At 39.8% G+C, this 25,914-nt stretch overlaps 1 protein-coding gene across 4 annotated transcripts in view; it reads right to left on the bottom strand.

Annotated features, from left to right (window-relative positions):
* Positions 1 to 23,770, bottom strand: part of LOC125451806 (KH domain-containing, RNA-binding, signal transduction-associated protein 3) — a 176,837-nt gene extending 153,067 nt beyond the window's left edge. For all 4 annotated transcript variants that reach the window (XR_007247396.1, XR_007247395.1, XR_007247397.1 and 1 more), the window contains exons 1-2: positions 23,472 to 23,770; positions 23,229 to 23,320 (exon numbers count right to left, since the gene is read on the bottom strand). Coding sequence is in view for 1 of the 4 variants with exons in the window: in XM_048529402.1 (XP_048385359.1) it covers positions 23,229 to 23,319 (91 nt within the window). In the remaining 3 variants the exon portion in view is untranslated. The remainder of the gene's footprint in view (positions 1 to 23,228; positions 23,321 to 23,471) is intronic.
* Between the last annotated feature and the right edge of the window lie 2,144 nt (positions 23,771 to 25,914).

The raw sequence follows: 25,914 nt of genomic DNA, 5'->3' as shown, positions 1-25,914 counted from the left end.
AAAGAGCCTGGACAGGTGATCAAAGTTTCAGTGGGACAGCATTTTGGGAAGAGTGGTCATAATTCCATAAGTTTTAAAATACTAATGGAAAAGGATAAGACTGGTCCTCAGGTCAAAGTGCTAAACTGGGGAAAGGCTAGTTATGCAAGAGTTGGAAATTAAATGGATTGGGGGGTAGAGATTGAAGGTAAATCCACACTGGAGTTAATTAAAAGCCAGCTGAAAAAAAAGAGTTCAAGGTCAGCATGTTTCTGTGAGAATGAAAGCGAAGGATGGCAAGATTCAGGTACCCTGGCTGATGAAAGATGATATAAAATTTAGTTAAAACTTTAAAAAAAAATACGTAAGGCTGAGGAAAGAAATCAGATCAGACAAGGCCCTTGAGGAGTATAAAAGGGTAACTACGGAAAGGACAGGTTCAGTCCAGGGCAAAAGAAGGGAACGTGTGGAACCAGAGAAGATGGTTGAGGTCATTAGACTACATTGCATCAGTATTGGCCAAGTACATAGATGATGGCAAGTTCAGAGAGGGGTCTGTTGCTAGTCTCAGTCATGCCGCTATTAAAATGGTCGTGTTGGGTCGCTTGAGCAATATTAAAGGTAGATAACACCCCAGAGCCGAATGGGATATAATCCAGGATACTTAAGTAGGCAAGGAAGGAGATCTCTGGGGCCTTGACAGAGATCTTTCTATCCCGTTTGACCACAGGTGTGGTCCCAGGAGATTAGAGAATAGCCAATGCTGTTACGCTTCATGAACAAAGGGACAAGGATAATCGAGGAAATTAGAGGCCAGGGAGCCTTACAACCAGTGATAGGGAAATCACTAAAGATGATTCTTTAGTGACAGGATTTCTGTGCATTTGGAGAAGAATGGATTTATTAGAGATAGTCAGCATGGCTTCATACTGGGAAGGTTTTGACTCACGGACTTGATTGAATTTTGAGGAAATGACAAAAAGCGATTGATAAGGATGAGGTAGTGGATGTTGTCTACTTGGAATTTACTGAAGCATTTGGCAAGGTCCCTCATGGTAGGCTAGTCCAGAAGATCAAATCGCAACATGAGTTGGCAAGTGGGATACAAAACTGGCTTGGCCATAGAATACAGAGGGTTGTTGAGGAGAAGTGTTTTTTTTTCTGACTGGAAGTCTGTAAGCACTGCTGTTCTGCAGGGATCAGTACTGGGACCTCTGTTGTTTGTGAAAATAATCGGTTGTCTGATTAGTAAATCTGCAGAAGACATGAAAATTAGTGGAGTTGTGGATAGTGATGAAGGATATCAAAAGGATACAGCAGGATATACAGCAGCAGGAAAGTTAGGCTGAGGCAGATGTGGGGAGGCAAAGGCCTAGTGGTATTATCTCTAGACTGTTAATCCGTGGACCCAGATAACGTTCTGGGGACCCAGGTTCAACTCCCACTAAGCAGATGGTGGAATCTGTATTCAATAAATATCTGGAATTAAGAATCTAACAATGATCACAAGTCCATTGTCGACTGTTGGAAAAATCCCATCTGATTCATCAAAGTCCTTTGGGAAAGGAAGCTGCCATCCTTACCTGGTCTGGTCTACATGTGATTCTAGATCCACAGCAATGTGGTTGACTCTCAAATGCCTTCTAGACAATTAGAGATGGGGAATAAGTTTAGTTAAAATTAAAAATGCAAATGTAAGGTTGAGGAAACAAAAATCAAATCAGACAAAGCCCTTGAGGAAAATAATGGAAAGTATAACTACGGAAATGATGCTCTCATCCCGTGACTGAATAAACAAAAGAAATGGCAGATGGATTTTAATCCACACAAGTTTGAGGTGGTGTATTTTGGGAGATCAAATGCAAGAAATATATTGTAAATGGCCAGACACTTAGGAGCACTGATATATAGACTGATCTTGGGGTGCTAGTCTATTGCTCGCTGTAATTGGGAAAACGCGTGTATTAAATGGTAAAGGTGCCTTCAGTCGGGACACTTGAGTGTACAAGGTGGCAAGTTGAAACTGTGTAAGATTTGATCAGATCACACTCAGTACTGAGAGCAGTTCTGGTCACTGCACTACAAGGAGGATGTGGACACGATGGACAGAATGCAGAAGAGGTTTACCAGTATATTGCCTGGATTGGAGTATATTAGCCGTAAGGATACAGTGGACAGACTTGGATTGCTTTCACTAAACCACTGTAGGTTGAGGGACCACCTGATGAGATTAAATTTTTTAAAAATGAGAGAAATGGATAAGGTGGATGGTCAAACTTTTTGTCCCTGGATGAAAATGTCAAATACCAGGGGATATAGGTTTAAAGGTGAGGAGGGAAATATTTAAAAAGGAAATTAATTTAACAAGGATTTTTTTTTTCCCTTAGAGAGTCTAGCAGGTGCCTAGAACGCACTGCCAGGAGTGGTGGTAGCAGTAGATAGCAAAGTTTAAGAAATTTTTTTTAAAAGCAGGGAATAGAGGAATGCAGACCACATACAAGCAGATGGGACTAGTTTTAAACAGCACCATGGGTTGACACAGATACAGGGAGCCAAAGGGCCTGTTCCTGTGCTACTCTGTTCTATGTTCTTAAATAATTCAACACAAACTATATTTACTGATTTGTGTTAAAACGTTTTCTACTAGCAATAAAGTAACCACGTTTGTGCTAAACAACTGTGTATCAGTACCGATTTGAAAGGCCTAAAACAGAAGAGTGGGCAGCTGAAGTGCATACAACAAGAAAACTAACATGCAGTCTTTTACTGAGTGGCAAATGTTCAACAAAACATGTCTTTTACCAGAGTAACTGCAAGAAAGAAGCTCCAAAGTAAATGAAATCCTCAATATCCCAAAGGGAGTCCGTTGTGTACACTTCCCTTAGTAACATATTATTATTCTCAATATACTCTGGTAACCATAAAAACACCAAAAATTCTTACAGGAGTGGTTTCAGAATCGAGAAATAACACGTATACTAAAAATAAATAGAGAAAACATGCACTATTAGCACGAAAAGGTCTGGCCACTGAAAAAATGCTGAAGCTCATGTCAACTTCGGAGTCGAAAGCGACAGGGGGTTTGGAGTTAAATGAAAAGATAAGTAGCAGGGTAGCTTGCGTATAGGTGGGTCTAAGCTCAAGGCAGACTAGGAATGCAGCAAAAAGGATGGATAACTTAGGACAGCTTATGATTTCCAATATCTCCAATAATAAGAAAGTTAGCATTAAGGCACTTTACCTAAATGTTCATAGTATTTGTAACAAGGTAGGTGAATTAACGGCACAAATCATTTTGAATGATTATGACCTGGTAGGCATCACAGAGACGTGGTTGCGGGGATCAGGACTGGCAGTTAAACATCCAAAGATTTACAACTTATCGAAAAGACAGAGGTGGGGAGAAGGAGCGGGGCTGCCTTGTTAGTTAAGAATGAAATTAAATCTATGGCACTGAATGACATAGGGTCAGATGTTGTGGAGTCTGTGTGGGTGGAGTTGAGGAACCACAAAGGCAAAAAAAAACCATAATGGGAGTTATGTACAGACGTCCTACCTGTGGTCAGGGCCAGGGGCGCAAGATGCACCGGGAGATAGATAGGGCATGTCAGAAAGGCATGGTCACGGTGATCATGGGGGACTTTAATATGCAGGTGGACTGGGTGAATAATGTTGCCAGTGGATCCAAAGAAAGGGAATTCACGAAATGCTTACAGGATGGCTTTTTTGGAACAATTTGTGATGGAGCCCACAAGGGAGCAGGCTATTCTGGACTTACTGCTATGTAATGAGCCAGACTTTATAAAAGACCTTAAAATAGGGGAACACTTAGGAGGCAGTGACCATAATATGGTAGAGTTCAGTCTGCAGTTTGAATGAGAAGGCAAAATCGGATATAATGGCGTTACAGTTAAATAAAGGTAATTACAGTGGCATGAGAGAGGAACTGACGAAAATCAACTGGAAGCACAGCCTAGCGGGGAAGACAGTCGAGCAACAGTGGCAAGAGTTTCTGGATGTAATTGAGGACACAGCACAGAGATTCATCCCAAAGAAAATAAAGATTAAATCGGGGTGGGGGGGGTGAAAACAAAAAAAAATTGGTGGGATTAGACAGCCATGGCTGACAAAGGAAGTCAGGAAATATATCAAAGAAAAAACAGAGGCAGCCTATAAAGTGGCCAACAGCACTGGAAAATCAGAAGATTGGGAAGGTCACAAAAATAAACAGAGGTTATCAAAGAGAGAAATAAGGAAGAAGACGATCAAATATGCAGGTAGGCTAGCCAGTAATATTAGAAATGATAGCAAAAGCTTCTTTCAATACATAAGAAACAAACGAGAGGCAAAAGTAGACATTTGGGCCGCTCCAAATTGATGCTGGAAGGCTAGTGATTGGAGATAAGGAAATACCTGAAGAACTTAATAAGTACTTTGTGTCAGTCTTCAGTGGAAGACATGAGTAATATCCCAACAATTAAGGACAGGCGGCGGGGGGGTGGGGTTGAGTATAGTAGGCATTACAAAAGAGGAAGTACGAGAATAGCTAAAAAAGGTCTAAAAATTGATAAATCTCCAGGCCCTGGTCAGCTACATCCTAGAGTTCTGAGGGAGGTGGCTGAGGAAACAGCAGAGGCGTTTGTTGTGATCTTTCAAAAGTCACTGGAGTCAGGGAAAGTCCCAGATGATTGGAAAAGCGCTGTTGAAACCCCCTTGATTAAGAAAGGATCAAGGCAAAATATGGAAAATTATAGGCCAATTAGCCTAACCTCAGTTGTTGGTAAAATTCTAGAATCCATCGTTAAGGATGAGATTTCTAAATTCTTGGAAGTGCAGGGTCAGATTAGAACAAGTCAGCATGGATTTAGTAAGGGGAGGTCATGCCTGACAAACCTGTTAGAATTCTTTGAAGAGGTAACAAGTAGGTTAGACCAGGGAAACCCAGTGGATGTTATCTATCTAGACTTCCAAAAGGCCTTTGATAAGGTGCCTCATGGGAGGCTGCTGAGTAAGGTGAGGGCCCATGGTGTTTGAGGTGAGCTACTGGCACGGATTGAGGATTGGCTGTCTGACAGAAGGCACAAAGTTGGGATAAAAGGCTCTTTTTTGGAATGGCAACTGGTGACAAGTGGTGTCCCGCAGGGTTCAGTGTTGGGGCTGCAGCTGTTCACTTTATATTTTAATGATCTGGATGAAGGGACTGGGGGCATTCTGGTGAAGTTTGTCGATGATACGAAGTTAGGTGGACAGGAGGTAGAGAGGCTGCAGAAAGATTTAGACAGTTTAGAAGAGTGGTCCAGGAAATGGCTGATGAAATTCAATGTGTGCAAATGCAAGGTCTTGCACTTTGGAAAGAAGAATACAGGCATGGGCTATTTTCTAAATGGTAAGAAAATTCATTAAGCCAAAGTACAAAGGGATCTGCGAGTGCTAGTTCGGGATTCTCTAACGGTTAGCCTGTAGGTTGAATCTGTGATTAAGAAAACAAATGTAATGTTGTCACTTATCTCAAGAGGGTTGGAATATACAAGCAGCGATGTGCTTCTGAGACTTTCTAAAGCTCTAGTCAGTATTCTAAATGGGGCCTGTGTCCAATTTTGGGCCCCACACCTCAGGAAGAGCATAGTGGCACTGGAGCGTGTCCAGCAGAGATTCACATGGATGATCCCTGGAATGGTAGGCCTAACATACAATGAACGGCTGAGGATCCTGGGATTGTACTCATTGGAGTTTAGAAGGTTGAGGGGAGATCTAATAGAAACTTACAAGATAATGTATGGCTTAGGAGGGCTGGACGCGGAGAAGTTGTTTCCGTTAGGCAGGGAGACTAGGACCCGTGGGCACAGCGTTAAAAATTAGAGGGGGTAAGTTTAGAATGGAAATGAGGAGACATTTCTTCAGCCAGAGAGAGTGGTGGGCCTGTGGAATTCATTGCCACGGAGCACAGTGGAGGCCGGGATGTTAAATGTCTTCAAGGCAGAGATTGATAAATTTTTGATCTTGCAAGGAATTAAGGGCTACGGGGACAATGCGGGTAAGTGGAGTTGAAATGCCCATTAGCCATGATTAAATGGCGGAGTGGGCTCAATGGGCCCAATGGCCTTACTTCCACTCCTATGTCTTATGGTCTTATGGTCTAATTCTCTCGCCAAACAAATCCACTCAATATGCCTTGAATGTGTCAGGGAGCTAATTCCTTAGCCACAGATGATGATGTATAAACATCCAGAATTAATAGAACATTAATGCAGGACAGAAAACAGACCTCCAAAAAGACTGAAAGCAAATCATATCTTTATATCTAAACTAAAACAATGAACTGCTGATACAGGAAATATAAAACAAAAAAAAAATCAGAAATTGCTAGAGAAACCGAGTGGGTCTGGCACAACCTGTAGCAAGAAAACAAAGTCAGTGCGTTGTCTGAACGGCCCAGTTCTGAAGAAAGGTCACCGGATGTTGCCAAATCAGCTGAGTTTCTTCAGCAATATCTGTTTTTGTTTTAGATCTTTCTCCAACTTTTCAATTGCAAAGAATAACACAAATTATTTCAAAAAACCATGGAAAGCTTCTAATTTAAGCCAAGACCCAGGTCCACAAACTCCCTACCAAATTGAGTATTGTCAACTGTGCTAATGTAATATCTTTGCCAAAAAACTAAAGCAAACAATGGGGAGAAGATTCATCTCATTTCACCCCTTCTGGCTTGAACGTTGGTCCATGGATGGTGTTGATGTGCCAATATATTTTCTGCCCTTGACAGTTCCCAAAAGTCTGTTTGTACACCTTAATGTGTATTTGCGTTTGGACTTAAACTACATCTCCTTTAAGTGTCCATATGTGTAACAAATAACCAGTTTTTATACATGTTAGAAATAGTTAATAACAAGTTGTTTGTTTTCTTGGTTCACTAATAAACATAGTAGGAGCTTCTTTTATATTAAATAGTGGTCACAGATAGGCATTAGCAATCTGAAAAATTATATTGGTCACATTTCACACATCTGATTCATAGAATTATAAGGCTTCAGCACAGTATTCCCACGGGGGTTGCGGTACACAAGATTTAACGATAGAATACTTCTTTCTAGCAATGTCAGCAATAAAAGCTAGTCATTTCTGTTGGATATAACTCAGTCTTTCAACAAGTTATCACATGGATCTGACTGCTATACTTTTCAATCTCTGCCAAGATTGAGCACATTCATTTAGATTCCCTGCTGTTATTAGGTCGGATTAAGGTTTGCACAAAGAAAGCAAAATTTCTAGGAAACCTAAATATATTTACTCATAATAGCTGTATAAAGGCAACTATAAAAGATGCTGAAGTCTATCAAGTAGCTCATACGAAGCATCAAGATCAAGTACAGAGAAATAATTTTCAGCCTGGCGCATGCCAACAACACTGCAGTGATTTAAGCTTTTTACTGTGTGCTCTGAAATTCTAGCTAAAATAAATGTCTACTCCATTAGCAAGACATCCTGCTAAAAAAATGTGCTTCTAAATTCTCCACCTAATTCCTCGACACAACTCGTATAGAATGAAGGTTTCAAGCACAGGGACCATTATAACTGAATTGGAAAAGTTCAAAAGAAAATCACGTCTTTGTGGAATAAAATAATCAAATGTATACTGAATATAATATTATAAACAACCACTACCAACATAGTGTGTGCAGGATTATTCCAGTTACAACTCTGAAAACCATACATAACTATCAATTACAGAGACCACAATCACATTTTTTTTCTCTCTTTATTCATTTACAGGATGAGCGTGTCACTGGCTAGGCCAGCATTTATTGCCAAAAATCTAACTGCCCAGAGGGCAATTAAGAGTGACCCACATTGCTGTGGGTCTGGAGTCAACGTAGGCCAGGCCAGGCCAAGATGGCAGTTTACTTCCCTAAAAAGGACGTTAGTGTACCAGATGGCTTTTTCCGACAATCGACAACGGATTCACAGGCATCATTAGATTCCTAGCTCCGGATATTTTACTGAATTCAAATTCCACCATCTGCCATGGTGGGATTCGAACCCAGGTCCCCAGAACATTAACTGGGTCTCTCAAATTACAGTCGAGCAATAATATCACTAGGCCATTGCCTCCAACAACTTGAACAATAGGTCAATTGACCATTTTTTATTTATACGTTTTCTGCACTTAAATGATATAAACATAACACTAACTGCTGTATGTCTTAGGATTTTTTTCAGTGTCTGTACTAAGTCCCAGGCCAATGGGCACAAAACAGAATTGGCTGCAGCAAGAAATAATTCATGAGTTATTGTACACAAAATGTTCCAATAGCGGAGGCAAATAACCTTGAAAGCTCTATTTTCATTCATGTTAATTATGTGGTTAAAGTCTTCTTTTGGAGCAAAATTAAAGTTTTTCAGTGAACGCAATGCAGGAATTGGGTTTAAAAAAGTGAAAAAGATCATGTAGCTCAAACTGATGATCATTTTAAAAAATTGAATACCAATCATCATAAAGCATGACAAATAAGAACAAAATCTAGAGAAATTTCAGCTTTTGTAATATATTGCTTTTTGTGACAATTAAAAACCATACTTGCACATTGCTGAATAATCACAAAAGACACTGCAGGTATTTCATAACTTGGTACATCTGTCATGCATCTCCCAGGTTCTTGGAGGGGACTGAATAACAGCAATAACATATTAACAATTTAACACAAAATTAAAATCCCAAGACGTTTCACAGCAGCATCATAAAACAAAGCATGGCATCAAAAACATGCAAGGAGATTGTAAGTCAGAGGCGAAAAGCTTGGTCAAAGATGTTGGCTTTAAAACAGAGATTAAGGTAAAGAGGAAGACTGGTGTAGATAAAAAATTCTAGAACTTGGGGCTTATGCAACTAATTCCATGACGATCAAAAAGATGCAACAATTATCATAAGGAGCGGACAACAGTGGCCAGAATTAGAGGAATGCAGACAAATACAAGAGGTGGGGATACAGTAGAAAATAGAGATGGGAGAGGCAAAGCCATGGAAGGACTTGAAATTAAGAATGAGATTTTTGAAGTGAAGATATTGCTTAACCAGGCACCAACATAAACAAGCAACCATAACAATGATAGTGCAACTTGATTTACAGCAAGTTAAGACACGGTCACCCAAAATTCAGTTACCTATAGATTTATGGATGGTCAGATGCAGGGGACCTGCCACAAGTGCACTGGATTAGTTGAGTTGACTAGATTAGACTCCCTGCAGTGTGAAAACAGGCCCTTCGGCCAAACAAGTCCACACTGCCCATTGGAGCATCCCACCCAGACCCATCCCCCTATAACCCACACACCCCTGAACACTACAGGCAATTTAGCATGGCCGATCCACCTAGCCTGCACATCTTTGGACTGTGGGAGGAAACCACAGCACCCGGAGGAAACCCACGCAGATGCAGGGAGAATGCGCAAACTCTGCACAGACAGTTATCAGAGGCTGGAATCGAACCCGGGTCCCTGGCACTGTGAGGCTGCAGCGCTAACTACTGAGCCACCACGCTGCCCCTTGAAGAGGTAGCTAAGGCACGACTGAGGATTTAAGCAGATGTGTCAAGACAGGCAACATTGGGTAATATCAGGGTCATAGATTTGCATTAGCAGGATTCCTAATTAAACAAAGGGACCGCGAAAGTTCTCTCAAACAAAAATTGAACCTTTAAAAAAATGTTTAAAAAAAGTTATCGCCTAAACAGTTGTGCTGTTTTCTTGTATGTTTTGGTGACAAGAATGTTCTCTACTCTAGAGTGTACTAACCAGCAAGAAAAAGAACCAACTATCAGTCTTTCTAAACAAAGCTAACTCAACATAGTACATTTTATTGATCATTATACGGCTATGGTATTGATTTTTTAAAAAAGTAACGACAATTATTAAACAAGCCAAGACTAGTTTATGGTGTATGTTCAAATGATGTTAAAAGTTACGTTGTACTTCAAGGAATTATTTTTGGCTCAAAGAAATATCCTTATATAACGACGAGTGAAGCAGATGCATTTACGAAGTATACCAAAAGAAGTTTCATAATATTGGAAAAATAAAACTAAAAGTTAAATTTAGGAAAGGCTTCAAAAAGGCATAAAAATTTTCTATACTAAAAATGTAATGCACAATGGAAACTGACTGAACAGTCATACAAAAAAAAGGGGGAAGAGGGCAGCAAAGCATCCAACATTTCTGACATTATGATAAAATCAAAATACAATTTTATGCATAAACAAATTTATTGTAAAACTGTCAAAAGGCAATTTCAAGGGTCTGTTCCAAATGAACTTCATTGCTGCAATATCACAATTCATTGACCCCAGAAACGCAACTTCAAAGCAAACTATTCAAATGCCGAACACCACATTTTCATTCCAGAAATCAATTTCAACACAAGTGTGTTTTTGAAACAGAATCACCTGTTGTTTATTATTAACCCTTTTATTCCAAATTACAGATCCAAACAAACAGTTTCCAAAGTCAGGTTTCAGATTTATGAATGTCTATCTCCAACTGCACCGAAAAGATAACTAGGTTCAGTAATTCAAGCGGCCATGAGTGGCAGCTGAACTGTATTGAAGCACAATTTATACGGGTATATCACTCACTCTAACATCAAGGCAAGGGTCCAGTCCAGCTCTCATATTCAAATAAGTGTGCAAAAGGACATGCCGGAGCAACACTTGGCAAGCCTAAAGAAAGAGAGATGTCAACATGGGTGAAACTGCCAAAACAGCAGAAGCGGCATATAATAGATAGTGCTAAGTGACTGCACAAACAGATGAGATCCAAGCTCTGCACCCCTACAACATCCACTGAAATGACGGTGAACTACTAACAGTTTGAAGAGGGACAATCCAAATATATACCAGTAAGGTGGGGGCCTCATCAGTTCACTGCTAAAAACCACGCTGAAGCATTTGCAAGAATTTTCAGCAGCAAGGCAAAGTGGATGATCCATCTCAATCCCTTTCTGGGGTCTCCTGCAGCTTAGTTGCTGGATTCCAAATAATTCAATTCACTTCATGTGATAATCATAAAATGGTTGGAAACACTGGGTCTTGATAGACTATAGGCTGGACAACATTCTGGCATTAGTACTGAAAAGGTGTATTCCAGAACAAGTCCATTCCTAGCCAAGCTGCTCTGGTACAGTTATAAAATATGGAAAATTACCTAGGTATGTCTTCTACATAAAAATCAGGAATAATCCAACCAAACCAACTACCACACCATCATTCTACTCTCAGTAGTGAGGTGATAGACGGTATCTTCAACTGTGTTATCAAACAGCACTTAATAACCTACCGATTGATATTCTATTTGAGTGCCATCAGATCCACTCAACTCTTGACCTCACTATATCTTTAAATTAAAAATGAACAAAAAAAAAAGAGATGAGCTGAACCCTAGAGGGGAAACAAGAGCACATCAAGACCTCATTTGTTCAAGTGTCACTTCAAGGAGCCTTAGCAAAGATTAGGATTGGGGAAAACTCTCCATGGGATATCTTGCACAAAAGGAAGTCGGTTGTGATTTTTCTGGAAGTCAATCATTTCAGCTGTAAAACATTTCAGCAAGAGTTCCTCATGGTAGTATCCTAGGCAAATCATCTTCAGCTGCTCCATCTAAAAGGTCAGCTGTGGGCCACTCACTGATGATTGCACACAGTGGTCAGCATCAGTGAATCCTCAGTTCATACATGGTCAACATCCAGGCTTGGACGGATTGGATGCAAGTCACAGCAATGCATCAAATGCCATGCAAAAACCATTTCCACAGAATTAATCTATTCATTATCCCTTTGAATTCAATGGCACAATCACTGGATTTCCCCCGCTGTGAACATTCTGGGGCTACCATCGACCAGAAATTGAACTGAACTAGCCACAGAAATACCCTCGCTACAGCAGCAGGTCAGAAGTTGGGAATTCTGTGTAAAACATCCGCTGACTCCTCAAAGTCCCGCTCACCATCTACAAGGCAGAAGTTAGGAGTGTGAAAGAGTATTTTTTGCTTGCCTCGGTGAAGCTCAAGTAACTTGCAGCCCTCTTGATTAGCACTCCATCTAACACCCTCAACATTCACTCCTCCACCACCAATCCACACTTAGCAGTGTGTACCAAGTAACACACCTTAAATTCCTTTAGGCAGTACCTTCCAAATTTATGGCCTCTACCAGCTAGATGTAAAAGGAAAACCACCACCAGCAATTCCCCTCCAAGTCACAGACCATCCTAACTTGGAATCACATCAACATTCCTTCACAAAACCCCTCCCTGCTAACACTGAGTCAGAGTTTTACAGCATGGAAACAGACCATTCAGTCCAACTCAGTGCTGACCAGATATCCTAAATTACTCTAGTCCCATGTGCCAGCATTTGGTCCATATCCCTCTAAACCCTTCCTATTCATACACTCATTCAGACGCCTTTTAAGTGTTGTAACTGTTTCAGCCTCCACCACTGGTTCTGGCAGTTCATTCCATACATTCACCACGTCTGCAAGAAAAAAGATGCTCATTAAGCCTTTTAAATCTTTCTCCTGTCCCCTTAAAACTATACCCTCTTTTTTGGGCTTCCATACCCCTGTAAAAAGACCTTGGCTACTAACCAATCCATGCCCCTCACGATTTTAAGCCTCTCATAAAGGTCGCCCCTGAATTACCGAAGCTTCATAGAAAATAGCCCCAGTCTACTTAACCTCTCGCTGTGGCTGAGACCTTCCAACCCCAGCAACATCCTTGTAAATGTTTTCTGAACCCTTTAAAGCATAACATCCTTCCCATAGCCTGGAGATTAGGCCACTTTTGGAATACTGCATGCAGTTCTATCCAATATCCTGGAAAGCTGCAACACAACATCCCTATTCCTGTGCTCAATGCACTGACCAATAAAAGGCTACCATACCAAATGCCTTTTTCTACCCTTTCTCCCATGACTCCACCTTCAAGGAACTATGAACTTGCACCGTCAGGTCTCTTTGTTCGGCCACATTCCCCTGGAACCTACCATTAAGTCCTGCCCTAATTTGCTCTACCAAAATGCAACACCTCACATTTATCTCAAACTCCATCTGCCACTCCTCAGTCCACTTGCCCACCTGATCAATCTCCTGTTGTAACTTTAGACAACCTTCCTCATTGCCCACTATTTCACTGCCAGGTATCATCTGCAAACTTATTATTTCTCTGACATCCACATTTATATAAAAATGACAAAAAGCAGTGGACCCAGCACTGATCCTTGTAGTACACCACTGATCACAGACCTCCACAGTCTCTAAAACAAACACTCCACCACGACCCTCTTCAAACCAGTTCTGTATGCAGATGACTAGCTCTCCCAGGATTCCATGTAATCTAATCTTGCTAATCAGATTACCATGCAGAACCTTGTCCAATGCCTTGCTCAAGTCCGTATAAACTGCATCCATCACTCTGCCTTCATCAGTCCTTATCACTTCTTCAAATAAAAACTGTCAAGTTTGTGAGACACGAATTCCTATGTACAAACCCATGTTGACTATCCCTAATCAGTTGTTGCCTTTTCAAACACATGTAAATCCTGTCACTCAGAATCCCCTCCAACAACTTAGCCACCAATGACATCAGGCTCACTAGTCAACAGTTCCCTAGCTTTTCCTTACCACCTTTCTTAAATAATGGCACCATATTAACCACTCTCCAGTCTTCCAGTACCTCACCTGGGGCTATCGATGATATAAACATTTCAGCAAGGGGCCCAGCAATCACTTCTCTAACTTCCCAAAAAGCTCTAGAATACACCTGATCAGGTCGCAGGGATTTATCCACCTATATGCACCACCTCCTCAGTAATGAATACTTTAGGTATTACTATTCATTTCTCCCAAGTTTTCTAGCTTCATGTCCTTCTCCACAGTAAATACTGACACAAAATACTCAGTTAGTATCCTGCTCCTGCAGTGTCATACAGATGGCCTTGTTAATCTTTAAAGCAAAAGAGTAACTAAGAACAGGGTAGAGGCCCCATAATGTATTTGTAGAATCTGTTTGGATTTTTTTTTAAACACCCTATTTGCCAAAGCTATCTCATGTTCCCTTTTTGCCGTTCTGATTTCCCTCAAGTATATTCCTACCACCCTTGTTCTCTGAGGAATTCACTTGATCCCAGCTGTCTACGCCTGTCATACACCTCTTCCTTTATCTCGATCAGAGCCTCAATGTATCTTGTTTCCAGCATTCCCTGCACCTACCAGCTTTGCTCCTCACACTAATAAGCACATACAGCCTCTGGACTCTTGATGTTTCATTCCTGAAGGCCTCCCACTTTCCAACCATCCACTTACCTGTGAATAGCCCCACCCAACTAAGAACCTTTCACTTTTAGATCATGTCTATCCTTTTCCACAACTTAAAACTAATAGAATTATGGTCACTGACCCTAAAGTGGTCCCCCACTGATACCTTAATCACTTGCCCTGCCTTATTTCCCAAGACGGTGCCAAGTTTTGCTCCTTCTGTAGTAGGTTCATCCATAGGCTGAACAATGAAATTTTCTTGTACATACTTAAATTCCTCTCCGTCCATGCCCTTCCCATTATGGTAGTCCCAGTCTATGAATTGAAAATTAAAATACCATACCATTACAGACATCCAAGATTTCATTACAAATTTTCTTCTCAAATTTCCCACTGACTATGGGAGGGGTCTACAGTACAATCCTAATAAAATGATCATGCTTTTCTTCTTTCTCAGTACCACCAAATAACTTCAATGAGGTACTCCCACGTGTATCCTCCCCAAGTACGACCGTAATGTTATTCCTAATCAAAAGCGCCACTCTCCCTTATCTCTTGCACCCTCTTTTTACCTTTCCTATAGCATCTATATCCTGTAACATTAAACTGTCAGTCCAGAACTTACCTGAACCACATTTCTGTAATAGCTATAATATCCCAGTCCCATGTTCCCAAACATGCCGCAAGTTCATCTGCCTTACCGGTCAGGCCTCTTACTTTGAAATAAATGCAATTTAACAATCTTAGCTTATATTCTACCTTGCTCTTGCTGGTCTTGACTATTTCACTCATTCCTCTTAAGTGTGCCTGCGTCATACTTCTCTCATTTCTCACTATCATCTCCGCCCACCCCCTTATTAGTTTAAAGCCTCCCAAGGCAAGCAAATCCCTCCGCCAGGATACTGGTCCCCTTCCAAAATTGTGTCCAGTGCTGACGAAATGCTGCCTTAGGTAGCGATGCCCACCACCCAAGACTGGAAAAGACACATGCAAGGGTTCTATTATATAACAGAAATGTTCCTCCAATTAGATGGAGATTAGACTTTCAAAAAAAAGAGTCAGGATGTAGTATGCTATAAAATAATTGCAGCTCTCAGAATTTTTCAAAAATGTAACAGCAAAAGTGCAGCACAAATTACTGACACCATAAAGTATTCAGTACCAAATTTAATGGCTTCTTATATGTTAAACACAAGCAATTTGTAGACAACAGTCTTTGATCTACCCAAAGCTTAATAGATGGTGGTCAAGGTTTTAAGCAAACTTTAAATAAGTACTTGTCATTTCTTTAGTAGACAAGTAACATCAACTATGTATTGGAGATAACGGCAACTGCAGATGCTGGAGAATCCAAAGATAATAAAGTGTGAAGCTGGATGAACACAGCAGGCCAAGCAGCATCTCAGGAGCACAAAAGCTGACGTTTCGGGCCTAGACCCTTCATCAGATGGCCTGCTGTGTTCATCCAGCTTCACACTTTATTAACATCAACTATGTTCTGTGTGTGACAACTATGAAGTGTGTCAAAATATTTAATTTGCTGTTTACTCTGGTCAATGAATGCTTGACTAGCAGGTAACTATATTCCCAAAACAGCACAATTACTTCCAAAATTCATCAAGAACCACTAATGCATCAGCTGCTGAGATTCTCCACAACAAAGCTCTGTTGCTAAACTGAAATCATTACACATGACTCATCACACGTCAATGAAACAAAAATTATTTTCTTTTGAAGACTCTCTCTCTAGCTATTAGACTAATGACAACATTATAATGGCTTGGTTACCTTTACAGTTACATTGAAGCCTTTATCCAATTTTATGGTGGAATTGGGAACAGGAAATTCTTCAACCATGTCAGCTATAAAGCCAAGTGCATTGGAATTTACATTACAACTATTATTAGACAGATAGTGACAATCCTTTGAGCTATCATCATTGAGCTGGTTAACGGATACACAGTTTTACAACAAATTAATGCCAATGCTCAGTTAAGAGGATCACGAAGATTCCATAATCCACCGAACAAGGTAATGAATAGTCCTGTAAACTAGTTTGTTAGAATAGGGGATAGGCCCAATTAAAGTACTCATTGCAAGATCCTACAGTGTTCATTATCATATATTGTATAGTTATTAAGATCTAAGAAGGATGATCCCTCAAGTGATACTCAACTGGATTTTCACATTTAACTGTACTTATTCTATTACATTAGCCAGTTCCTAGAGTTTCCTATGTGAATCATTCTTATTACTACCAAAATGGATTCTTTCAAGAATCCATTGTATGGATTCTATTCCATCCCACCCAAAATATTAAATGTTTTTAAAACAGAAACAAATACTTAAAAGTCTAAATATCTCAATAATGGATCCGACAGAAGTGAAAAAAACAGAAGTTGATTGGTACAGGTGGAAAATGCTATGATCCCCATAGAGACTAATAACTTAAGAAAAGTGAGTGATTGACCGAAAAGGAACCGCAAGATTAAGGTTTTCACCATAACAAACAAACAAAAAGCAATGACTAAATACTACTTCCAAGGCAACTCACCCTTAATAGAAGACACCAGCTGTAACATTTACGATAGCCAAAAATCAACCCTTCCATATTTAAACTTTGCTCTTACACTTAACTGGGTACATCTTTTTCCAGATACCAGACCAAACTAGTTCTCATATTCTCGCTCAAGTGCAAAGATACAGGAGCACAAGTAGACAATTCAGTGCACCGAGTCTGCTCCACCATGCCATAAGATCATCTTCAACTTGGCATAAGGCAATAAATGCTAGCCAGCAAACAATGCCCACGTTACTTGAGTGAATAATAAATAACTCCATTCTCCTGCCTTTGACACATAATCCTCAATTTCCTTACAAATTAAAAATACGTCTCAGCCCTGAATATACTTATTGACCAACCTCCATAGCCCTCTATGACAAACAATTCCACATAGTCACTACCTTCAGAAAAAAAATTCCTCATTTATCTTAAATTATGCCTCTTGCTCCCAGACCTAACCACAAAAGGAAACAAGCAATCCACATCTATCCTGCGAAGAAACTTGTATGCTTCTTGTATTACCTGTGGCATGGTAATCACACGTTACCATCCTGAAAGTGGTCTCTTCACCCTAACTTAGTGTCCCACTAGTCAGTATATCTCTATCTGTGCTGATATACTACCCATAACATCACGGGTTTTTATTAAGGAGCCTTATTTGCGCTAACTTATCAAACACCTTTTGGATTTCCAAATATAATTATAACCACCAGGTGCTTAGCCTTTTGAAGGCAGTCACTGACTTCCTTCTAACAATGAGAAATTTGCCCTGTAGCACTTCTTTTTCAATTTTGATTAAACAAGACTAATGCATTTATTTTTTGAAATTATGAAATTTGAAGTTTGTGGGAATTCTCTTAAATTTAAGGTAAAATGTTGGAATGAAAAGCTGCAATGTGCACTGTTCTGATTTCTGCCTGACAAGGTACCTGGAAGGATTGGTTATTGGAGCTTTAAAAACAAAAGGTGCCCATATTGTTTGACTGGGAAGAAGGTCACAAGATATCTACACCTGTTAACAATGACAAAGGTAACTGACTCTGTATGGGCGGTCAGTCTTCAATCCTTGGTGATATTAAGAGTCAGGATCCTTAATGCTCTTTATCTATTTCTACTCCCCAAACTAATTTCACAATGAGGGATGAATGAAAGATTAAAATCAAATTTTCCATCATTGAGTTTACACAAGTTAAAACAATCTCAAACTACCACCCATATAATGAAGGCAGAAAATTGCTCCCTAAAAGAAGTACCTCTCTGCTCTTAGGTTTGTGCAGCCTGTGAGGCTCATTGATGTTTTCAGGAAGGCCTGAAACACCATTCTATGACCTATGGACTGCTTCTTTTTCAGGTATTGCTAATCAGCCAGATAGAAATGTTAATTAATTATCATTTACACCTTACAACTTATAATATCTTAGAATTAAGAAGTCATTTTCAAATATAAATGGTTTATAAATCCTGATATTCTACAAAAAACAGGTCTACATGGCAAATTACTAACCATTAAGAAGAAGACAGTCACTTCCTTCAAAAGGCTAAACCACCTTTTCTCAAAACTAAGGCTTCTTTACGCAAATTATCAAATTTTCCACATAAAAATGACAAAAAGGAATCCGAGACCAAGGTGAAATAGAAGTCTTCAATATCCCTGTAGACCTTAAGAAACAAAACTATAAACGAAAGTTACTATAAATAAAACAAGAAGGGTACATATCTCTTTGCAAAGAAGTCCTCTCCCTGTTCCACAGACCTTGTATCACCAATACTCTCCCTCTACCTGGTTTCCATTTCCCAGCCGCAACTGCCCTTATCTCTTAACTGACACACGCAGTCAATCCTGCAGTTTTCTCCAGTACGTCAATAATTGAATGGGTGCTACTTCCTACTTCCATCCCTGACTCTTCCTCTTTCTTCCTTATGGAAACAACTTCAAATCACTAACCCAACAATTCCCAGGAGTTCTCTTGACTACACTTCCTCACACCTGCCTCCTGTAAAAGACAGAAGGACTCCATTCCATTCTCCCGGTTTCCCCACCTCCATTAGATGTGTTCTGCTGTGACCTTCCATTGGTTGCTTCCAACATGTCTTCCTCATTCTCAACTGAATTTCTCCCTGCCATGGTTGATAGGGACATTAGTCATGTCCAGCCCATTTGCTGTACTTCATCCTCATATGCTCCCATTCTCCCTAAAACAAATCATCTTATCTGTCACTCCACTAATATCCACATTCAAAAGGGTTATTTGTCGCTGTCTGCAGTGCAGCCACAAGACATCATCTCTACCCCACTCAGCATTCAAAGGGTCTTTTCTTTTTGCAGCATCTTGGTCCATTCCATCACTCCTAACACCTCTTCACTACCAACATCCACCACACCATACACCAGTATATTTGCCATTTACCCACTAATCAAACAGTCAAAACACACCTAAGAGGTGATGCAGTGATTTACTTTTATTTCCTTCAAACTAATCTAAGGAATTTGCTGATTACAGTGTAGCCTTCTCTATGTTCATAAGACCAAATGCAAACTGGTAACCACTTTGCTGAACACTTCTGCTTTGTGTGTAAAGACAATCTTGACCTTGCAGTCGCTTGCCATTTCAATACACCATCTTACTCTCACCCAACATCTCAGTACAAAGTTTCAAATAAAGTTCAATACAAATTGACAGAATATTTGCTTATTTTCTGCTTAAGTCCTTGATAGCATCTCAATGTTCAGTGGAGCAATTTCTGGCCATGAACACTGTCCTCAGTTTTGCTTTACCTCACACACCACCTCCACCACTTCATCTTGCCAGCAGGTGTTTATTCTCAGTACAGCCAGCCTATGTTCTACTATTAACATATATCATTGACACTTAGGTCTCATCGGCAATCACTTCGTTACTACCATTAGCATTTAATTTGTCTTTTACTCTACAGCAGCTTTACTATCAGTTCCACTTGCTGCTCCTCTTGTCCCTTAAGCCCTCTTTCTCCTATAACATAAAACCCATCACTGCGAAGCTTCTTGTGACACAGTGGTAGTATGCCTACACACAGCTCAGAAGGTCTGGGTTCAAGTCTAACTTCAAGGTGTGTGTCATAACATATCTAACAAGCTGGATTCAAAATCTGTCATGCGACACTTTCCCAGTCCCTTTCCATTCCAAGTAAATTGAACAGTAACTGTTTTTTGTGACTTCATAAATGCTGCTAAGCCTGAGATTTTCACCAGGACTTGGATGTTTTTTTTAAATTAACAATTTCCTATCTCAAACAAATTGTGCACAGACTCATTTGAAGTAGTCATATCACTCCGGGTTTAATCACTTCAATTTTATGGCTTTACAGTTGGCTAATCAGCTCACTTCTGTAAAATATTTTACATAAATTTAGTTCATTAATCATTAACATTTGAAATAAATAAATAGTATTAATTTGTGATGTATCTACACAGTTTAATCCAATCACAATTTCCAGCCCTGATATTATTAACAAACTTCTTTGTTTTGTCCAATAAATTTCAAGGATTGGGGAAGTAGTTGTTGCCTTAAACAAAATTCTATCTCCTACAAATATTATACAGAATGCATAACCAAGAGGATAAAATATTGACAGAAAACAGTATTCTCAAATTTTGAACATCAGTACGTTAAATTCACAAAATACAATCTATAAGTGACGGCGTATATACATTCACTTGTGCGCACAAAAGTATCTCAAGCTATTTATAAAAGCAGATAACCGTTACTTAACATACCAGGTCATCAATTTCAGGTTAGCTCCAAAAATAATAAATATAAAACCTGTACACAGTCAGAACACTGCAATTTTAGCTCTGTAAAACAAATCATATTTAACCATTTTCCAAGCCCTACAACAAATGGCATATCATGGATTTGAAGATTACAAGTGCAATCAACAGGACTGAAAAAGGTTATTCAAATAATTTAGTATTATATTTTTTATAATGAAAAGTTTCCAATCAGTATGTACACTTCATATAAAAAACTAAATATTTCACTTATTCTTATTCCGCAAAAATCTGTTAGGTAGTTGATCCAATAAAATTGTTTCTGATGGCTGCAGATGTACAATCTGACCACTTCAACTTCCTTGAACCACCTTTTTTTTCATATTTGAAATGATTAACTTAATTCACACGTGAACTTCAGATCATTTGAAAAGTCTAGATATATTTAGAAGAATGTATAGTCAAGGACTTCTGCTCCACAAAAGGCAAGCATACAATTTGTCACACAAAACCCATTTTACAATTGGCAAAAGAACATAACAGCATTCGAAAGAAACAGTCACAAAATACTGCAGTTTCAAGTTTGATTCAACCAGTTTGTATTGCAAACAAACAACAGGAAGCATCCCTGAATCCAGAAGTGACCTGAAAAACAAGCTAGCAGTAGCATCTCTGGAGACATACACTATTGATTCCTCTCTACACTACTGTAGTAAAGTACTTCCAAAAGCAAGTATAAATGGGTGCCATTCATTACATGCAGCGTACTGCTATTTATCATGGAGGTATGTGGGCAGAATGCCCACATTACATGCTAAATTTTCAGCCAAAAATACAAATAACATCCATTCAATTATTTCCTTGTAACAGCCTCCATTCCAAAACCTGCCTTACACAGTCGAATTAGTTACAGTTAGAACATCAGCAGCTTCATGTGAACATATTGGCAACAACTGTAATAAAAATGCACATTAAGCAACCACACCAAGAAATTTTATAATTTTCTCTTAGAAAAGCCTTGAATGGCACAATTTTAATAGAACCAAGGTATTAGAGGCTTTGAAGTTTCATTAAAACTTGCAGGCTTCCCATTATAAAAATTCACAACAGTAAAGAGACAAGTATAGGCAGCATGCCTGTAAAATATGCTAAGTCAAAAAAGGTGCATATAGACCACTTTGAAAGTTAATGAGTTGCCACCTCTAAGCAAGTATTGTAAACAAGGCATCTGTATTTCTACAATAAACTTTAGATTGTTAAATACTACATATGCCTTTACAAAATCTTTAGCAAACTGCTTTAAGTTTACACACAGGTCAGTTAGCATACAAAAGAATTTAATACATCCATGGTATAACAATACTTTTAAATTGATGAGGTCTTATTTTAATTAGATAAAACATAGCTTAGATATGCATTAATCTTCATCAGTTTAATGGCAGCTCATCTCAAAATCAAAAACCACTAAAACATGAAAAGTACCAAAACATGTATGAATGAGTTAAATCTTTGGCATATCAAAAGTTAATTTTGCATTCACTTAAAATAAAGACTACCAAATAAGAATGGTTATTTACCCCCATCCATCAGTAAAGTAGAGCCCAGTTTTGCCTTAGCTTTTGACTCATCTATGCATTTTGGTACTGGTATACTTCATGTTAATCCATCTTCCTAGACCTCTTCCAAGCACTGCTTGGAGACACCAAAATAAATCAAAGAACACTGAAACAATCTTCTAACATCCAGCTCTAACTGGCATCTACAATTTTATTCTTCCATGATAAAGGATCCAGCTTTATCCGCAAGGCTTCATCCTTACGAACAAAGGCTTTTATGGGTGACATTTCTTCCATCCAAACAAGTAACTTAACCGATGCAGTAGACATGCAAAAATAAGCCTTTCGATATATGTAGAATTCTTGTCGTTTAAATTTACATTGAGTTTAATGTGTCTACATATATATTTTTTTAACGGAAATTTTAAGACAATAGAAAAAGTTCTCGCATGAAAGTTCAAGGGACCAAACAGGCTGTCCAGTAAACTAACGGTGAAGTATGATTCAACATGAGTATATTAAATACTCAGACACGAACAAAAACCACGCACAGATCGTGAATGATTATTTTAAAAATGGTCTAAAACATTTTTTTTTGCCTGCATTCGCAAACCTACACGCATGTCTCAATCGTGTTAACTGTTCAACTAAGCTAAACTCTTCAAATCTACGTCTGTCGAGGAACGGCCAAAAACTGAAACAAAAATTAAAAATCAGACACATACCCCCTTGGGTGAGAAGAAATGTCTGGATGTTCACGAGTGTGTGAAACTAACAGACAACGGCAACAGAAAAATCTTCACTGATTTAAGCGGGGGGGGGGGGGGAAGAAGGATTACAAATCAGGAAATTCCTATCCACTCGGCAACTATTCTTACCCCATCACAGCGCATAAATGTAAATAGCCAAAATTAAAATGAAACAAAAAAAATCAATTACTCTAAATCAAGCCTTTTAAATAAAGACGGTTAAATGCCCTATTACATTCTAATTTAGAGGTCTGATGTGAATTTAGATGTTCCCCACGAAGAATAATTGGAAAGTTTGCTTTTATTTACGTGACAAAAGATATTGTTCTTCTACCTGCTGTCACCAGCCTGGTGGCATGGATGAAAGAAGGGTCCAGACTGTCCTTCTCGGCCATCAGCTCGGGTAAGTACTTGTTATCCTCCATCCTGTGCAGCAAAAGGGGCGATTTGGATGATTTTAAAAGAAAACAGTTATTCAGTACAGAAGAGTAAAATAAACAGCGTCCGGCTCTGCCGGCATAATTTAGCGTGTCTGGTACATTTAATCTTTAAAAACAAAAAAAATGAAATATAGTACCGAGGGAATTAAAAAACCCCGACTCCGAAGGAGAGTAAAAAAGATCCCGGCTCCAAGGTGCCAATGCCGTCCTCGTGTTCCTCTGTCTTTTCCCTCACACAGACAAACACACACTTCTATTCACTTCACTCGTGCTCTGCTCTTTACTCGCCCTCGTCTCTTTTTTTCACCCCCTTCCCTCCGCTTCAGGCGACAACGCAGATTATAAAGGACGATGAGGGGAGGGGGCAGGCTGAGAAATAGAAATCAAAAATAACCGTCCGCAGCCTCTCCTGCATCTCACCGTCCCTCCCACGCCATTGGTCTGTCAGACGTCAATCAGGGCCAAGTCTGTGCCCAACCATTGGACAGCGTCACCGGGAGGTCCCACCCTCTCCAATAGGAGCCCGGCTTTTTGTGGCGGCAAGTGTCTTTCCCCCCTACTATCCACACATACCGCTCCAAACCGCGTCCCAGGCCTGTCAATCATCTCGTGGCCCGCCCCCTGTCTGCCCCTTCGCGTCGCTCATAACCACGCCTTTTCCCCCCCAACGTCCATTCACAACCTTCCATTTGCCCGTCAATCAATTCGTAGCCTCGCCCCACGACACTGCACTGTCAATCACCCCGATCCCCTGACCTAAGCACATGGCACGTCAACAAACCCTGGCCCCGCCCCCTTCACCTGGGCAATCCAGCCTCCCTCGCTCTTGCCCCGCCCAGTAAACATCCCTGGACAGTGTCGCAAAGGTCCCGCCCCTCTTCTAACCTGTCTGACACTAGCCCCGCCCACTCACCTGCCTCCCAATCATCGCCAAGCGCAGACCCATTCGCTCAGGTCCTCCAGTTACCTGGGGCCCGTCAATCAAATCCGTCACTTCTGTCCCTCCATTTACATCATACGATATCCCACAGCGAGTCGTAAAAAACTCCTCAAACCGGCCCTGCAATGAACTGACTTCTCCGTCACTTCGTATTCTCCGAATCAGTTTTCCCTACATCTGGCGCTTTTTTTTGTTTTTTTTACGCCCCTAGCCAATGTGTAAAGTTTCATTTTGAGCTCAGTGCAATGAATTGCTACATATTTATTGACATTTTAATTTCGCAACCAGTGCGCAAAAGGGTGAGGCGTTTTGACTGAATCCGACTGAAAATAAGGCAGAGTTGATAGGTCCATAATAGAATAGGGGTAGTATGTTTAGAATAGACATCATGTGTGCTGCTGCTTGACTGGGGAGAAATTACTCACCACTTGTGCACGACTATTTGGGAAGTGGCAATACTGCCTCCCTGTGGTTTAAGTTGTACTCTGCACATTTCCCCAAATATTTGCTGCATTTATTGCTGCCGAAAGTATTCGAATTATGTAACGTACCCTCATTATATTCAGTCCTATCACTTTATTAATCACTCTTAGTTAAAATATGCGAATATAATTAACGGGAAATTAATTAAACCAAGGGAAAGACTTGCGTCTTTTTATCGTTTATCATAAGCTCAGGCCACCCCAAAGAGTTACAGCCAGTGAAGTACTTTTCAACAGTGGTCACTTTTTAAAATTGGAAAACGCAGCCACAAATTAACATGTAGCAAACTCCCAAGGCAAACATATGATAATAAACAATTGGATTTTTTCATAATCATTGAAGGATAAATATTAGCCAGTACACCAGGCTATCTCCCTGTTAGCGTTTGAAACAGTGTTATTGGAATATTTCACACTTGCCCGAGAGAGCAGACATTCCTTGGTTTAATATCTCATTTCTGTAATTTGCAAGGCTGAAAGGTACCAATAGAGTGTTCTGTTTTCCAAATGCAATGAAACTCTTAGATCAGTAGTTTTGTCCTTTTTTTCCGACTTCCTTGTCCTGAATGTGTTAAGCCTTATTCTAGCCACACTCAGTTGCACGTCCAAGTCGTAACCGTTCGATGGCAATGAACTACTGAACTGACTGTTGTGGAACAGCAAATCTCCAAGAATGATGAAGACTTGTGGAGGATGTTTGGAATGATATTTTAGAACTTCCACAGATCTTGAGACATGAAGGGAAGTATTTGAAAAATATTGAGCCCCATGGATACTAAAGTTACAAATTCTCTTTTTGCAGAATTAATGGCAGTGGTGGGTGTGGAAAAGTACTTTACTGTTGAGGTATCAATGGGCTGGACATATTTTACTTTTAAGAAATCTCCTCTCCTGCGCCTTTCTACAGGAAGTTTGGTTGACAATGAAGAGTTGGACCGAAGGGTCTGTTTCTACACTTTATGATTCTGACTCTGGTTCTATGGGAAACGTCACAGTATTATTTAAAATTGTCAGTCAGGCTCACAGTGTGGCAGACTCATATATACTGCAATCTAGATATATTAAGGCAAACAGCCATGTTTTTACAGTCGGGAACATGTACCAGCACTAGACCTGTATCAACCCAACAAAGTAGGTGATAGTCTATTCGCTGAATCA

Source organism: Stegostoma tigrinum, chromosome 5 (assembly GCF_030684315.1).
Source record: "Stegostoma tigrinum isolate sSteTig4 chromosome 5, sSteTig4.hap1, whole genome shotgun sequence".
NCBI lineage: Eukaryota > Metazoa > Chordata > Chondrichthyes > Orectolobiformes > Stegostomatidae > Stegostoma > Stegostoma tigrinum.
Note: the sequence above shows the minus strand (reverse complement) of the source record. Positions and strands in the feature narration are given on the sequence as shown.